The sequence below is a fragment of the Thalassophryne amazonica genome, chromosome 20 (assembly GCF_902500255.1).
Source record: "Thalassophryne amazonica chromosome 20, fThaAma1.1, whole genome shotgun sequence".
In the NCBI taxonomy this organism is placed as follows: Eukaryota; Metazoa; Chordata; class Actinopteri; order Batrachoidiformes; family Batrachoididae; genus Thalassophryne; species Thalassophryne amazonica.
Genome location: NC_047122.1, coordinates 22,481,963 through 22,499,185, shown reverse-complemented (window position 1 = coordinate 22,499,185; position 17,223 = coordinate 22,481,963). Strand labels below are relative to the sequence as shown.

The window sequence follows — 17,223 nt, the reverse complement described above, 5'->3', positions numbered from 1 at the left end:
CTGAGTCAGTATGCACTCTGAGACACACCCGCTGAGTCAGTCTGCAGTCTGAGATACACCCCCTGAGTCAGTCTGCAGTCTGAGACACACCCCCTGAGTCAGTCCACACTCTGAGTTCTCAGGCTGTTTTTGACTATAACCCTTAATATTTTAGCACCCAGTGCCCTGAATTAGTTCACAGAAAGGTTGTATAATTAGAACCTTTTAAAGTTTTTTGTTTTTTCCTCCTATATATATATATATATATATATATATATATATATATATATATATATATATATATATATGTGTGTAAGAGTTTTCAGGTATCTATTGTAATAAAAATGTGAATGTTTTGGTTGAAATCATCTTTGTCTTTTCAATGATGTCAGTGTCAGAAGCCAGATCAAAACATCAAACCATACCTGAAGGCTAACTTACCAAAACGGCTTCACTTTGCCAACAGTCGTCGCATTGAGGACGTCAGTGTCTTGGTCAACCCAAAATGGCTGTTTGAGAGGTATTTATCATGCATCTGTACATCATCATCTGCTATCAGTTCTGTTTAAACCACAAAACACTTTTATTTATTTCTGTGTTGTGCTGAACGTTTCTGCCTTCACAGATATCCAGGTTCTCTTAGGTTCTGTTCTGGTGGGAATCACGGATACGATAATGATGTCGAGAGCATGAACGTGAGTCCAAAGGAATCATACTCTGACATAGCTGTCTTTAAATTGACTTGCTTCACTAGAATAATCATAAAACAATATGATTGCTTGATTAGTTTTTGTAGGTTTCCAGATAAAGCATTTGCAGGTAACTTTGAAGGTTTATCCTTTTTGTTTTTTCTTGTTTTTTCCACTCAGGCTATGTTCCTCAGTTATGGACCCCAGTTTCATTCCAAGACAGAAATTGAACCTTTTTCCAACATTGAGCTCTACAACCTGATGTGTGGTGAGTCCACTGATCTGACTTTAGGTCATTGTAGAAGTTGGGTGGGTTTTGTTGTTTTTGTTTTTTACAATCCTGTTTGAGTGAACAAACTAAACACATTTACTTCAGTACTTCAATCAATTAATATTATTTCTATAGCGCCAAATCACAACAGTGCTGCTTCAGGGGGCATCACACGAGTAAGGTCTATTGTTTATATCCAGTACAGATAAGACATCCAGTCATTGGTGCAACAGGCAGGGCATCTTGAGGTCAATCCGGGGCCGTGGGGTGCCTTTGAAAGAGACAAAAATTCACAAACCTAGAATTTAGATGTAGTGAAGCCGAGGCCTGTTCCACTGCTAATAATATAAATTAAACGGAGAGGAAGCATAGTTCCAGAGTACACCGGTATGCTAGCCATACAAGAGGGAGAATAGATGTGTCTTTAGTCTAGACTTGAATGTCTCTACAGAATCTGACTATTTTATCTCTGCAGGGAGATCATTCCACAAGGCAGGTGCATGATAAGAGAAGGCTCTGTGGCCTGCCAACTTCCATGAAGGTGGAAGAAAGAAGTCCTGGTAATTTCTCTGATTTGTAGGTTGAAAGACAACATAGGATCAAAAGTCATCCCTATGTTCCTGACTTTGTCAGTGTGATGTATGACGCACAAGTCTAAGTTAAGCTTTATCTGGTCAAACTGTTGTTAATGTCTTACTGAACCAAGGACCATCATTTCAGTCTTCTCTTAATTTAAAAATAAGAAATCGTTAGACATCCGCTTTTCACTGAAGCAAGGCAATCCTCTAACATCTTTGTGTGTATAAGATTACCAGTAGTTATCACATGTACAACTGAGTATCATCAGCATAGCAGTGAAAAGTGATCCTATAACATTGCAGTATATGCCCAAGGGGTGCTATATAAGTGAGAAAAGCAGGGGGCCTAAGACGGACCCCTGTGGAACCCCATATCTCATGGCAACAAGATTTGAGGTGATGTTATGGTACAGGACATAGTGAGGGTGACTGGTTATGTAGGATGTCAACCACGCAAGGATATTCCCAGCCATCCCAAAGTAATTCTCCAGCCTATCGAGTAGTATACTATGATCCCTTGTATTGAACGCAGCACTATGATCGAACAGTAACAGAACCATGGTGGTGTCTGAGTTCATTGCAAGCAGGAGATCATTTACCACTTCAAACCAAAGGTTGTTTTCTTTTTTTATCCATTTGTTCCAAAGCAGAATCTGTATTTTAATGTTTCCACATTTGGATTGTACCTTAAAATTATTATTCCCAAAAACCGTTAGAACCAAATGAAGCTCTAGTATACAAATAATGAATGTTTATGAGTTCAGTGTTATAAGTATTTCATGAGGTGTTTCACTGAATTAAATATTTGTTCCATTGAAATAATGTAAAAACATTCATTATTTGTTTTTATTTTGGTGCGTCACTGCACTGACTTTGTGTACTTCCAAAAAAAAAAAAAAAAGAAAGAAAGAAAAAGAGTTTGTGTACTTTCTCACTCCAGCAAAAAATCACATCAGAAATTTGTCCAGTTCTGGTGCATCACTGCTGCTCTGACACCAACAATCCAACACAAATGTTGAATACGAGTTTTAAAATTATTCTAACAATGTCATCCACAATGCCGTGCACCAACTTCTTGTACTTCCAAAAAAAAAAAAAAGACTGTGTACTTCCTCATTACAATGAAAAAAATTAGTCCAGCTTTTCATTCTACCTTCCAACATGCCTCCAGATGGCTTATAGCGCAGTGGTTTGTCTTGTGTGTCTGCGCACGTGCGTGTGTGTGTGTGTGTGTGTGTGTGTGTGCGTGCAGAGTGCAAATGGTACCAAACGTATGGAACCAAATTTGCACACTAAATGGAACCAAGCTGCACTTTAAATGCAACACAACACAAATTGGACAAATAATCTATGTCACGTGACATACAAATCACCAATCAAATGACAAGGATCCACTCAGCCGTTATATAATAATTAATCTTCCATGAGGGCTGTGTGACATAACAATGTTGGATTTCATAACTTGTGTTTGTTTGTTTTGCCAGGCCTGTTTTTTCTCAACTTGACAGCTGTTGAATTTGTTGAAAGTGAATTTGGTAAAATGTCTTTGAATATGAAGGTAAAAAGTCAAGTTTTCTGGTATCATTGTGTTTCTAGTTTCATGATTATGTCCAGTCTGTGCTCTGGGGGTGCAGACAGATGTGATCTTTTGAAAAACAATGAAGCTGCTAAACACAAAACAAACAACTAAACTGTCTGTGCATCATGCAGATGTGCTTCAGATCTCTCCCATGGAGAACAACGGGACCCATGGCAGTTTGAACCACATCCTCAGGCAGCCCACTTACTCACCAGTGCCCCCTACAGAACAGAGCCGGCCTGAGCAGTGTCCACTACTGAGCCTGGAGCCTGAAGACAGTCTGGGATGCTTCTGTCCTGCACTGGTGTGTAACTTCACAGCTGCAACGAGCCACAGAGCAAATCGCACAAACCGGACTCCAATACAGTTTTTATAATGTGGTCAAGTTTGAGGCTCAAACATTCAGTGGCCCCCATGTGGAGATATATGTTCTTTTGAAAACCTAGAAACTGGTGTAAGCACAAAAAATTTCACACGTATCAAAGTGTGCGTATGCATGGATCCAAGCACGTTCTGTTTGTACATCCCACTGAACGTGGAATTGAGCACACATGCAGAAGTACCAAACTCCTCCCTGTCCACACCACTATTTAAATATGAAAATGTATTTAAATAGGCCCTGGGACCTAGGGATTCCCCTCAAGTGTGAGCTACAGATGAAGTGGAGTAAATGAAGTAAATATAGTGGAGATAAGCAGGGATACTTTATTTGGTACCCTGTCAACCAGAATAAACATGAAGCAGAAGCAGCGCAAACACACACTGAATGTGCCGCGGCTGGCAGTGTGGGACATCACAAGTATACACAAGCATTTAGGAGCTCGGAGTCGAGCCGCTGATCCTCCACATCGAAAGGAGTCAGTTGAGGTGGCTCAGGCATCTTTTCCGGATGCCCCCTGGATGCCTCGCTGGAGAGGTGTTCCGGGCACGTGCCATTGGGAGGAGGCCCTGGGGAAGACCCAGGACACACTGGAGGGACTACATCTCTCGGCTGGCTTGGGAACGCCTTGGGGTTCTCCCGGAGGAGCTGGGGGAGGTGTGTGTGGATCGGGAGGTCTGGGCAGCTTTGCTTGAGCTGCTGCCCCCGCGACCCGACTCCGGATAAAGTGGAAGAAAATGGATGGATGGATGGATGGATACTGAACACAGAGAGACAATCGGGGGGGGGCTGCTAAGAAGATCTAGTTTCACCATCAAGAAACAAAATAATAATAATAATAACAGAACAAATTTGAATGTGCACATGCCCAAATGTGCCAGTGCTGGTTGCATTTGGAACAGTTGTGCAAAAAAAACTATTTACTTATTGTGCACATGCCAGACAAGGACACAAAATCCGGGATGACATGGGGGGGGGGGGGGGGTCTGGGGAGGTTATTGTTATGACTAGGGGAAGGCAGACAGTTACATTATGGTTATGGTTAAAGTTATGGTTAGGAGAAGGGGTTAGGGTTCCAAATTGTAAAATAAAAACAACGTGTCACGGAAATGTCACTCATTTTGTGAGAGCATGCAAAAAGCATGAGACTGGGGTGCCCCAACCACACTGTTAGTCAGGAAGAATGAGCCATGCGTTGAACCAGGCCAACTATCCATGATGTTAGTTAGATGCATTTGCACATCACATATGATTTGAACATTGATGGAATGAAAATGTTTCATATTAACAAAAACAAATTCATTATGTCATGGCACCTTTATAGCAATATGTGTGCAGTCAATAGCTTTGATTTCATTAGGGAAACCAGCGCTCGCTGCAAATTGTGATTTAATGTTGGAACGTGTTGTACCTGGATGACATTCAGATGATTGAGTTCCACACAGCTGGCATGGCTCAGCTCAAGGTTGACTGGCACACTCCTGACCGATCAGTCCGCTCCCGCTAGAATGCCCCTATTGCCAGTAAGCCCAGAGTGGTCTGCACCTGTGTGGACACAGACAACCCCTGGCTCCTCGCTGTATTGCGCTCTTGGGCCGGCCGCAGTTCTGCGCACAACTCCAGTAACAGCGGCCTTGATAATCAAAATCTGCTCATCAGCCAATTATCGTCATTTGCAAGTAAATCCTCGCATTCCCTGAGTACACGCTCAGGTGGGATTGCACCATTTGCAATGTCCTCTAACAACGCTAACACAGACATTGTTAGTGCCATTTTACGCATCACTTTGTGCATGGATTTACGTACACCACATTTTGTGCGTACGCAATATTTGTACGTGACGCCCCTGGGCCTTTGCAAGTTTAACCTCGTCTGGGCAATTTTGGGTCCCACCAACAAAAATCTGACAAGTTTGTTGGAAATTGGAGTGACAATCCCAATTTTGACCATGGACCACATTGATACACAAAATTCAAGATCAAAACCTTGATTATTTTTATTAGTTTATTTATTTTTTAGCATTTCTGTACAGTAAATACCCTCACCAACCACTTTATTAGGTGCACAATATCATTTGCTTGTTAACACAAATAGCTAATCAGCCAATCACATGGCAGCAACTCAGTGCATGTAGGCATCTTGACGTGGTGAAGACGACTTACTGAAGTTCAAACTGAGCATCAGAATGGGGAAGAAAGCAGGCTTTGAATGTGGCGTGGTTGCTGGTGCGAGATGGGCTGGTCTGAGTACTTCAGAAACTGCTGATCTACTGGGATTTTCATGCACAACCATCTCTAGGGTTAACAGAGAATGGTCCAAAAAAGAGAAGATGTCCAGTGAGCCAAAAACACCTTGTTGGTGTCAGAAGTCAGAGGATAATGGGCAGACTGGCTGTTCGTCTATTTTTACAATATTGATTTTTATTACACAAATATTTTTTAACCTTAAAATATAGTTTTACAAAAATTTTGTATTGCAAAGGACTTTGAGATGTATTTATCCTGAAAGTGTACATACAGTAAATAAAGTTATTATTATTACTACTATTAGTTAAGTGATCCTCAAGATGACCTTGAGGTGTGATTTGCTTCGATTTCTTTGTGATTCTTTAGGTGTCCGTGTGAATAGACAAACCAAAACTAAACTAGTCCTAACGTCCCAGCAGGTGGTCTTTATTTAGTAAAACGTTGACGTGTAAAAACTTGTCTGTGGTCTCTAAGTAATTGTAGGTGGTTGGTGAGGCGATAAAGGAGAGTAAACAAATGCAGCGATGTCTGGCAGGTGTTGTTTAGTTCAGTGTTTTGGGTGTGAAACACTTCCTGTTAACGGCTGAATACACGAGTGTGGAAGGAGAAAAGCGCCAGATGAGGATTGTGGGGACTGGGGAACTCCTTTGGCATGCTTCTGCTGAGTGTTGTTGTTCAGTGCATCACTGGCAATGAAGGGGCAGGTTCTCCAAACAAAGTGAACCAACCGTGAAAACTTTGCGTGTCAAACAAGCAACGGTTAACCCCAGTGGAATAAAGAGGCGTGTAATTTCGTTGTTCCCACAGTGTCTGCATACGTAGAAACACACTGTTTGACCTCAATGAAACTCTGTCCTGTGACTGTGGACGTGTCCTCAGTTGCATTATCCAAAGATTTAAGGAGATAAGGTTCCACACAATGGAAAAGCGAATTACTAATGTTTTGTTGTGTTTGTATAACAACATACAAAATGTGCCAATCACAAAACCAAAAGATTTATCTTCACTGAGCAGTGTGTGCTTGTGCACGCAGCACCCCTGCACTGACAGTAACCATTCATTCACTTGTGTTCTCTATATTTCAACACCAAAGAGTGCAAATCAAGGAGCGCGTAATGAGACCATATTTAGAACAATGCGTGATGTATTCCATGATGATACCAACTCTGGAACCATGTTCTACATCCACTGACCCCATGACCTAATTATTATGCAAATCAGATCACTCACTATGGTGATCATTCCCTCCACTGGGCCTATCCACCTATCGAGTTTGGTTCATTTGGATCCAAGAGCCATAGAGATGTAGCCACAAATGTCCTGACTAGCAGATGGACTTTATTATGTAGATAATGAAGGTTTCTGAGTTCAAAGGTAAGAACATTTGCATGAGTTGAAAGATGGAACATGCGCCTCATTGAATGGTAAGCACCATCTTTTAAAGCATGAAACTATGCCTTCCACTGCGTGAATGGAAAGCATTCATTATTTGTTTTATATGACACCTACATAGATTCACATCATTGGATCTTTTACTTAAAATTAGAAAAGTGTTCAATCTCAGAGCAGGAAACAGAGGGCAGCGGGTCATAGCCATCCACTCCAGCTGGCAGGCATCTCGCCAAGGCACCGCTGAGTTCAGCAAGCGCCACTGAGTGAGGAGCCTGTATCTATTTAGGTGTCATATAATCTCGACAATAATCACTGACGATATTTTGTTCATTGGGTGGGAAACAACAGCGAAATAATTAAGTATAGTGCCTCATATGCAATGTCCTACACCTTACGTTCATAACATTTTGTTCTTATGAATTTGGAAAGTCTAACGTGGGAACATTTTGTATTTATTCATAACTGTCATCCAATGCAATTTGAACTGTCTGTAACATCCATCCATCCATCCATCCATCCATTTTCTTCCGCTTTGTCCGGAGCCGGGTCGCGGGGGCAGCAGCTCAAGCAAAGCTCCCGATCCACACACACCTCGCCCAGCTCCTCCGGGGAAACCCCAAGGCGTTTCCAAGCCAGCCAAGAGATGTAGTCCCTCCAGCGTGTCCTGGGTCTTCCCCGGGGCCTCCTTCCAATGGGACGTGCCCGGAACACCTCTCCAGCGAGGCGTCCAGGGGGCATCCGGAAAAGATGCCCGAGCCACCTCAACTGACTCCTTTCGATGTGGAGGAGCAGCGGCTCAACTCTGAGCTCCTCCCAAGTGACCGAGCTCCTCACCCTATCTCTAAGGGAGCACCCAGCCACCCTGTGGAGGAAACTCATCTCGGCCGCTTGTACTCGCGATCTCGTTCTTTTGGTCATGAGCCAAATCTCATGACCATAGGTGAGGATCGGAACATAGATCGATCGGTAAATCGAGAGCTTTGCCCCCCAACTCAGCTCTCTCTTCACCACGACAGTCCGATACAGCGACCGCATCACTGCAGATGCTGCACCGATCTGTCTATCGATCTCACGCTCCATCCGTCCCTCACTTGTGAACAACACCCTGAGATACTTAAACTCCTCCACTTGAGGCAAGGACACTCCACCGACCTGAAGAGGGCAAAGCACCTTTTTCCGGTCGAGAACCATGGCCTCGGATTTGGTGGTGCTGATTTTCATCCCGGACTCTTCGCACTCGGCTGCAAACTGCCCCAGTGCACGCTGAAGGTCCTGATTTGATGAAGCCAACAGAACTACATTGCCCGCAAACAGCAGAGACGAGATTCTGTGGTTCCCAAACCAGACCCCCTCTACACCCTGGCTGCGCCTAGAAATTCTGTCCATAAAAATAATGAACAGAACCGGTGACAAAGGGCAGCCCTGGTGGAGGCCAACGTGTACTGGAAACAGGTTTGAGTTACCAACGGCTATGCGAACCAAGCTCCTGCTGCGGTTGTACAATTCAATTCAATTTATTTTTCAATTCAATTATTTATATAGCGCCAAATCACAACAAACAGTTGCCCCAAGGCGCCTTATATTGTAAGGCAAGGCCATACAATAATTACGGAAAAACCCCAACGGTCAAAACGACCCCTGTGAGCAAGCACAGGGACCGGATAGCCCTTAGCAAAGGACCCCGTACTCCCGGAGCACCCCCCACAGGGTGCCCCGAGGGACACGGTCGAACGCCTTCTCCAGATCCACAAAACACATGTGCACTGGTTGGGCGAACTCCCATGAACCCTCGAGCACCCAATGGAGCGTGTAGAGCTGGTCCAGTGTGCCACGACCAGGATGAAAACCACACTGCTCCTCCTGAATCCAAGGTTCAGTCGAATTCTCCTCTCCAGTATTCTGGAATAGACCTTACCGGGGAGGCTGAGGAGTGTGATCCCCCTATAGTTGGAACACACCCTCCGGTCCCCCTTCTTAAACAGAGGGACCACCACCCCGGTCTGCCAATCCAGAGGCACTGTCCCTGATCGCCACGCGATGTTGCAGAGGCATGTCAGCCAAGACAGTCCCACAACATCCAGAGACTTAAGGTACTCGGGACGGATTTCATCCACCCCAGGAGCCTTGCCACCGAGGAGCTTTCTAACCACCTCAGTGACTTCAGCCTGGGTAATGGATGAATCCGCCTCTGAGTCCCCAGTCTCTGCTTCCTCTTCGGAAGACGTGATGATGGGATTGAGGAGATCCTTGAAGTATTCCTTCCACCGCCTGACAACATCCCCAGTCAGGGTCAACAGCTCCCCACCCGCACCGTAAACAGTGCTGGCAGAGAGCTGCTTCCGCCTCCTGAGGTGCCAGACGGTTTGCCAGAATCTCTTTCGAGGCCGACCGATAGTCCTCCTCCATGGCCTCCCCGAACTCCTCCCAGACCCGAGTTTTTGCCTCTGCGACCGCACGGGCTATGGCACGCTTGGCCTGCCGGTACCTGTCAGCTGCCTCCGGGGTCCCACCTACCAACAAAGATAAGTAGGACTCCTTCTTCAGCTTGACGGCATCCCTTACTTCCAGCGTCCACCACTGGGTTCGGGGATTGCCGCCGCGACAGGCACCAGAGACCTTGCAACCACAGCTACGAGCAGCCGCATCGACAATGGAGGTGGAGAACATGGTCCACTCGGACTCCATGTCTCCAACCTCCCCCGGGATCTAGGAGAAGCTCTCCCGGAGGTGGGAGTTGAAGACCTCGCTGACAGAGGGTTCTGCCAGTCATTCCCAGCAGACCCTCACGATACGTTTGGGCCTGCCAGGTCTGACCGGCTTCCTCCCCTCCCAGCAGATCCAACTCACCACCAGGTGGTGATCGATCGACAGCTCTGCCCCTCTCTTCACTCGAGTGTCCGAGACACGTGGCCGAAGGTCAGATGATACGACTACAAAGTCGATCATCGACCTCCGGCTCAGGGTGTCCTGGTGCCACGTGCACTTATGGACACCCTTGTGCTCGAACATGGTGTTCATGATGGACAAACTGTGACTAGCACAGAAGTCCAACAACTGAACACCACTTGGGTTCAGATCGGGGAGGCCGTGCTTCCCGATCACCCCCCTCCAGGTCTCACTGTCGCTGCCCACGTGGGCGTTGAAATCCCCAGGAGAACAATGGAGTCCCCAGTCGGAGCGCTATCTAGTACCCCTCCCAGGGACTCCAAGAAGGTCGGGTACTCTGCACTGCCGCTCAGCCCGTAGGCCGAGACAACGGTGAGAGACCTGCCCCCGACCCGAAGGACAGTGTGTAACTTACACAGGAAATATAATAAAAACTGTAAACCTTTCAGACAACTGCGTTTATGTTGGCAAAGTCCCACACACACAACAAAAGATTCTTTTGGGGCTAATTGGGTTTTAAAAAAAAAACATAAACACTAATAATCCTTTAAAGTCAGTGCATTGTAATGGGCTTGCAGAGAAATGTTCATGTAAAATATGTGATATTTTTACTCATGTTTTGGGGTTAAGTGTGCAGTACGAGGTGTGCGGCATGAGACGTGCGGTATGAGGTGTTCTGTGTGTTAAATGAGATGTGGAAAGTGTGAGGAAAGCTGTGGCAGACACAGTCAACACCCAGGAGGATTCAGTGATTTAAGCTTTGACTGGTGCCTAAATCTTTCGGGGTAAAAGTGTGTACAAGCAGAAACTCTGCAAATGATCTCTTTTTCCATCAGGCTGAGAGCTTTTGTTGAGGAATTACAGTGTTTCCATTATGCTACAAACTGTGTAATGTGAAGCCATGAAATGAGTCGTGAATTGGAAACATACTTTAAAAAAAATACTTCAAATATCACAAAAATGTTTTTCCTGCACTCACAGAAATATTTAACCCTAACTTTTAAGATTTATGTAATTTTATTTACATGACAAATTTCCATTTACTTTTTTTTTTTAGATAATTTTAATGCAAACCTACCAAATAAACCTTACATGATGCATATTCTTTACTGTAATAAATCCTATTCATTTGAAATGCATAATCCTGAGTTTGACGTATTTAGTATTAATAAAATATAATTACTCTAAATCAATAATAATGACAGTATTTATTTAAAATACATAAAGTATATTGTTTGAATTGCATAGTAATCATGTTACCTGTGCCATTGTATAGGTAACATAATTATGTTAATTATTATATTATACGAGGTCTCTTAGATAATAAACCGACCCTTTTATTTATTTTTTTAACTATATGGATTTGAATGACATGCGATTACACCAATCATGCTTGAACCCTCGTGCGCATGCGTGAGTTTTTTCACGCGTGTCGGTGACGTCATTTCCCTGTGGGCAGGCCTTGAGTGAGATGTGGTCCCGCCCTCTCGGCTGAATTCCTTTGTTTCACACGCTGCTCGAGACGGCGCGCGTTGCTTTATCAAAATTTTTTCTGGACCTGTGAGGAATATCCGAGTGGACACTATTCGAGAAATTAAGCTGGTTTTCTGTGAAAAGTTTAACGGCTGATGAGAGATTATGGGGTGTTTCTGTCGGTGTAAGGACTTCCCACGGAGCGGGACGTCCTGCAGCGCTTCCAGGCGCTGTCGTCGGCCTGTTTCGAGCTGAAAACATCCTAATTTAAGGCTTAATTCACCCAGGACATCGTGAGAGAACAGAGAAGATTCAGAAGAGGCCGGCATGAGGAATTTATGCGGACATTCCACTGTTTAAGGACATTTTTTTTAATGAAAGACGTACGCGCAAATTCGCCGAGTCGTTTCCGTGACGACTCGGCAAATCTGTGTGCGCCGCGACAGGAAAAACACCTCCGTGTTGAAAACCATTTGTAGAATTGAGGCGGCTTTTAATGGCTTTCAACAAGTGAGTAACTGAGAAATTGTTTAACAGCTTGGGCGTGTTCCAACTTGCCCGTTAAGATTTCCAATGGAGGTGTTTTTCCTGCCGCGACCCCCCGCGGTCGGGTCCAGCCCGACATGCGACTCTGCCCGCACGTTCTTTCATTACAAAATGACCGTTAACAATGGAATGTCCGAATAAACTCCTCATGCCGACTTCTTCTGAAAGTTCTCTGTTCTCTGACGACTTACTGGGTCAACAGAGCCTGAAATGTGGAAGTTTTCAACTTGAAACGGCGAGACGCTGCCGCCTTGAAGCGCAGATCGCCATCAGGCGCCGTGGACTGTCCTTAAAGCGACACTACCAGACCAAAATCTCTCATCAGCCGTTAAAATTTTTACCGAAAACCAGCTGAATTTATTGAATGGTGTCCACTCAGTTGTGCCTTACAGTTTTGAAAAAAATTTTATCAAACAAAGCAACAGTCTCTGAGCCATTCCTAAACAATGAAAAAAATCGACGAGCGGGTGGACGACTCCTCACTCAAAGACTGCCCACAGGCGAATGACGTAACCGACAGGCGTGAAAAAACTCTCGCATGCCCACGAGGGTTCAAGCATGTCTGATGTAATCACACGTGATTCAAATCCATATGGTTTTTGAAAAAATAATAAGGTCGGATACTTTTCTAATAGACCTCGTATATTATTATCATTATTATTATTATAGGATTTAGTACAGTAATGAATATGCATCATATAAGGTTTATTTGGTAGGTTAGTATTAAAATTATCTAAAAAAAAAGTTAATGGGAATTTGTCATGTAATAAAATTACATAAATCTTAAAGGTTAGGGTTAAATATTTCTGTGAGTGTGCATGAGGTGGTTTTTTTTTTACGTAATTCAAAAAAGCCATATTTCATTCACTTGCAATGGAGACATTTTTCCGCTATTACGTATAGTACAGAAAGAGTCAATGACACATACTAGTATGCGTGTATGGAGTAAAAGACAATGAGCTTGTTAAACTTTATGAGAGACAAATGTTACGGCGACACTGAGTTTGAAAATAATAATGTTCGTACTTGGTTTGTACATGGTGTCGAAGTAGAAATGCATACAAACGAGCAACAGTACCTCAACATATTCATCATCTTTAACCATAACTAACACCATTTGCTTTGCTCATGTGTCCATCTCCCTGTTGTTGAATTTATCACCAAAGATCATTGCAAAGAAAACGATTTGACAGCCGTTAGGAAAGCCACAAACAGGATTGGTCACTTGAGGTACTATTGTTCATGATGGTTAGTGTTGTTGTTGGCAGTGGAATTTTGAAACACGTTTGAAAGAAAGAGAACAAAAAACAGTGATGATGCTGTTTTAAAACAATCACAACAAGAAACGTGTCACATTTTTTTCATATTTTTGGATTTTCACCCTTTTATGTTAAGAATTTTTATTAACAGTATTTATTTGTTTTCAGAGCGGGAACACCATCAACAGTCGTCTGAATCTGACAGCACAAGAAGGTGAGGACCTTTCTGTTTTAATCCACAAAGCTCCAAATCCAACACATCATCACTTCACATAGAGACAGATCAGCAATCTGTGCTGACGCCCAAGAAGCCGGTACTTCACAGGTCAAGAAGGGTGTGTGTACCACATGTGGTGCCCAAACAGTGCTCACAAACCAACACAGTGTGCGGTTGTTGTGTTCCTCTGCACTGTGGTGCTCTGTTCACCCCCAAAATGTGAATCAGTTGCAAATTGTGAATTATCTGCAAACCGTTAATTGCAAAACGTGATTAATGAAATAATATCTCCCAAAACGTTGAACGTGGGTCTCACAAAACGTGATTATCATTCATGATATATATATGTTTTTTCAGTTTAAGTAGTTTCTGGATTTCACTTTACGGATCAGTTACTGCAGGAAATCTTGATCGCAAAAGCCTATCACTGCAAAAATTATTTTGTTTTGTTGTTGTTGTTGTTGTTTTGGTGGGGGTGGGGTCACTACACCCGGAGGAGGTTATCCGAGCAGCTCTCGCTTCTGGTGTCAAGTGCCCGGCCCTGCGTCTTGCTTGGTGTGTCTTGCTCCAGGGACAGTGTCAGGTGAGGAGTTTGACTGGGAAGGTCCATCTGTCAGTCACGAAAGCATCAAACTCACAGAGGACAGAAGCCTCCCCCTCCGGTAAACGGCTCAATAATCTTAAGAGAAATGTTGCAGAAAAACAAACAACAATAGTTTCTAACCTCAGGAAGGGAGAAAATGAACTACAACCTTATTTTATCCATATGAACATCCTCTAAACTGGAAAATAACATTTAATCTGAAGAAAAGGAAGCATAGGGACCATCTACAAAGTGCAAAAACAAGACACCAGAAAAATATTCAATAAATTCAGGTGTGGTGTCACTTTTTTACTGAACACATCAATGATCTCCTGCTGGTTATACTACAGCACTCAGTTTGGAAAGATGTGCAAAAATTTAATTTTAGTGATTTTTTCTTATCATTAAAATGAGTCATAAAATGAGCAATAATTTCAATTTCAATTTTAAATTTTCATTTATATAGCGCCAAATCACAACAAAGTTGCCTCAAGGTGCTTCACACATGTAAGGTCTAACCTTACCAACCCCCAGAGCAAGCACACAGGCAACAGTGGCAAGGAAAAACTCCCTCTGATGATTTGAGGAAGAAACCTCAAGCAGACCAGACTCAAAGGGGTGCTACCGTGCTACCGAGAGAAATTACAAAACAATTCATAAAATGAATATACAGGAAATGTTACCGGTGCAGAGGACAGGAGGGTTTCAGGAACAGATTCCACACCCATCTCTGGATGGAAATGTACCTTAAACAGAGAGGAAAGAAAAAAACAGAATCAGGCATCAGAAAGACAACAAATACAGTATAATTTGTCAGCATAAAGCAACAAGAAAAACAAAAGAAATACTAAGGTGATCGCCGGCCACTAGCCCTAAGCTTCACTAAAAGACCCAGAATTTAGATAAAGTTGAGGCAGTGGCCTGCTCTGTTACCTAATAAAATGAATTTCAAAGAGTAAAAAGCATAGTAACATACTATGGCAGTATGCGAACTATATGAAAGGGATAATAAGTGTGTCTTAAGTCTGGCCTTGAAAGTTTCTACAGAATCTGACTGTTTTACTGACGCAGGGAGATTATTCCACAGAACTGGGGCACAGTAAGCAAAAGCTTTGTGACTTGCAGACTTTTTATTTTATATACACTCAACAAAAATATAAACGCAACACTTTTGGTTTTGCTCCCATTTTGTATGAGATGAACTCAAAGATCTAAAACTTTTTCCACATACACAGTATCACCATTTCCCTCAAATATTGTTCACAAACCAGTCTAAATCTGTGATAGTGAGCACTTCTTCTTTGCTGAGATAATCCATCCCACCTCACAGGTGTGCCATAACAAGATGCTGATTAGACACCATGATTAGTGCACAGGTGTGCCTTAGACTGTCCACAATAAAAGGCCACTCTGAAAGGTGCAGTTTTGTTTTATTGGGGGGGATACCAGTCAGTATCTGGTGTGACCACCATTTGCCTCATGCAGTGCAACACATCTCCTTCGCATAGAGTTGATCAGGTTGTCAATTGTGGCCTGTGGAATGTTGGTCCACTCCTCTTCAATGGCTGTACGAAGTTGCTGGATATTGGCAGGAACTGGTACACGCTGTCATATACGCCGGTCCAGAGCATCCCAAACATGCTCAATGGGTGACATGTCCGGTGAGTATGCCGGCCATGCAAGAACTGGGACATTTTCAGCTTCCAAGAATTGTGTACAGATCCTTGCAACATGGGGCCATGCATTATCCTGCTGCAACATGAGGTGATGTTCTTGGATGTATGGCACAACAATGGGCCTCAGGATCTCGTCACGGTATCTCTGTGCATTCAAAATGCCATCAATAAAATGCACCTGTGTTCTTCATCCATAACAGACGCCTGCCCATATCATAACCCCACCGCCACCATGGGCCACTCGATCCACAACATTGACATCAGAAAAATCGCTCACCCACACGACGCCACACACGCTGTCTGCCATCTGCCCTGAACAGTGTGACCCGGGATTCATCCGTGAAGAGAGCACCTCTCCAACGTGCCAAACGTCAGCAAATGTGAGCATTTGCCCACTCAAGTCGGTTACGACGACGAACTGGTGTCAGGTCGAGACCCCGATGAGGACGACGAGCATGCAGATGAGCTTCCCTGAGACGGTTTCTGACAGTTTGTGCAGAAATTCTTTGGTTATGCAAACCGATTGTTTCAGCAGCTGTCCGAGTGGCTGGTCTCAGACGATCTTGGAGGTGAACATGCTGGATGTGGAGGTCCTGGGCTGGTGTGGTTACACGTGGTCTGCGGTTGTGAGGCTGGTTGGATGTACTGCCAAATTCTCTGAAACGCCTTTGGAGACGGCTTATGGTAGAGAAATGAACATTCAATACACGAGCAACAGCTCTGGTTGACATTCCTGCTGTCAGCATGCCAATTGCACGCTCCCTCAAATCTTGCAACATCTGTGGCATTGTGCTGTGTGATAAAACTGCACCTTTCAGAGTGGCCTTTTATTGTGGGCAGTCTAAGGCACACCTGTGCACTAATCATGGTGTCTAATCAGCATCTTGATATGGCACACCTGTGAGGTGGGATGCATTATCTCAGCAAAGGAGAAGTGCTCACTATCACAGATTTAGACTGGTTTATGAACAATATTTGAGGGAAATGGTGATTATTGTGTATGTGGAAAAGTTTAGATCTTTGAGTTCATCTCATACAAAATGGGAGCAAAACCAAAAGTGTTGCGTTTATATTTTTGTTGAGTGTATATACATATATATATATATATATATATATATATATATATATATATATATATATATATATATATATGTCATTTGGTAATACTTTAATTCTTTCTTGTGGAAATTGCTTGCAAATGCTTTAAAATACAATGTTTTAAAGAATCCCCCTGTGTTATAATGCGGTGCTCCAGGTGTGTTTTTCAGCCTGAGCTGAAGGAAGCCACTAACCAGTAGAAAAATGACATTGTAAAAGCTGAAAGTCCTCTCTGCAATTATTTTATTAGCATGACAGCGCTCCATTTATTCACGATCAGCGTTCACCACAGCCATGCATCATCTCTTCAGCTTTCTATCCACCAAGACAAAAAAAGTATGTTGCAGCATTAACAACAACATGAGCAGCTGA

General features: G+C 43.5%; 1 protein-coding gene across 1 annotated transcript in view; it reads left to right on the top strand.

Moving 5' to 3' along the window:
* LOC117501468 (ectonucleotide pyrophosphatase/phosphodiesterase family member 3) overlaps positions 1 to 17,223 on the top strand; it is a 137,199-nt gene that overhangs the window by 96,379 nt on the left and 23,597 nt on the right. Inside the window, exons 20-24 of the mRNA XM_034160368.1 lie at positions 372 to 499; positions 605 to 674; positions 849 to 936; positions 3,228 to 3,400; positions 13,446 to 13,491. Coding sequence (XP_034016259.1) covers positions 372 to 499; positions 605 to 674; positions 849 to 936; positions 3,228 to 3,400; positions 13,446 to 13,491 — 505 coding nt within the window. The remainder of the gene's footprint in view (positions 1 to 371; positions 500 to 604; positions 675 to 848; positions 937 to 3,227; positions 3,401 to 13,445; positions 13,492 to 17,223) is intronic.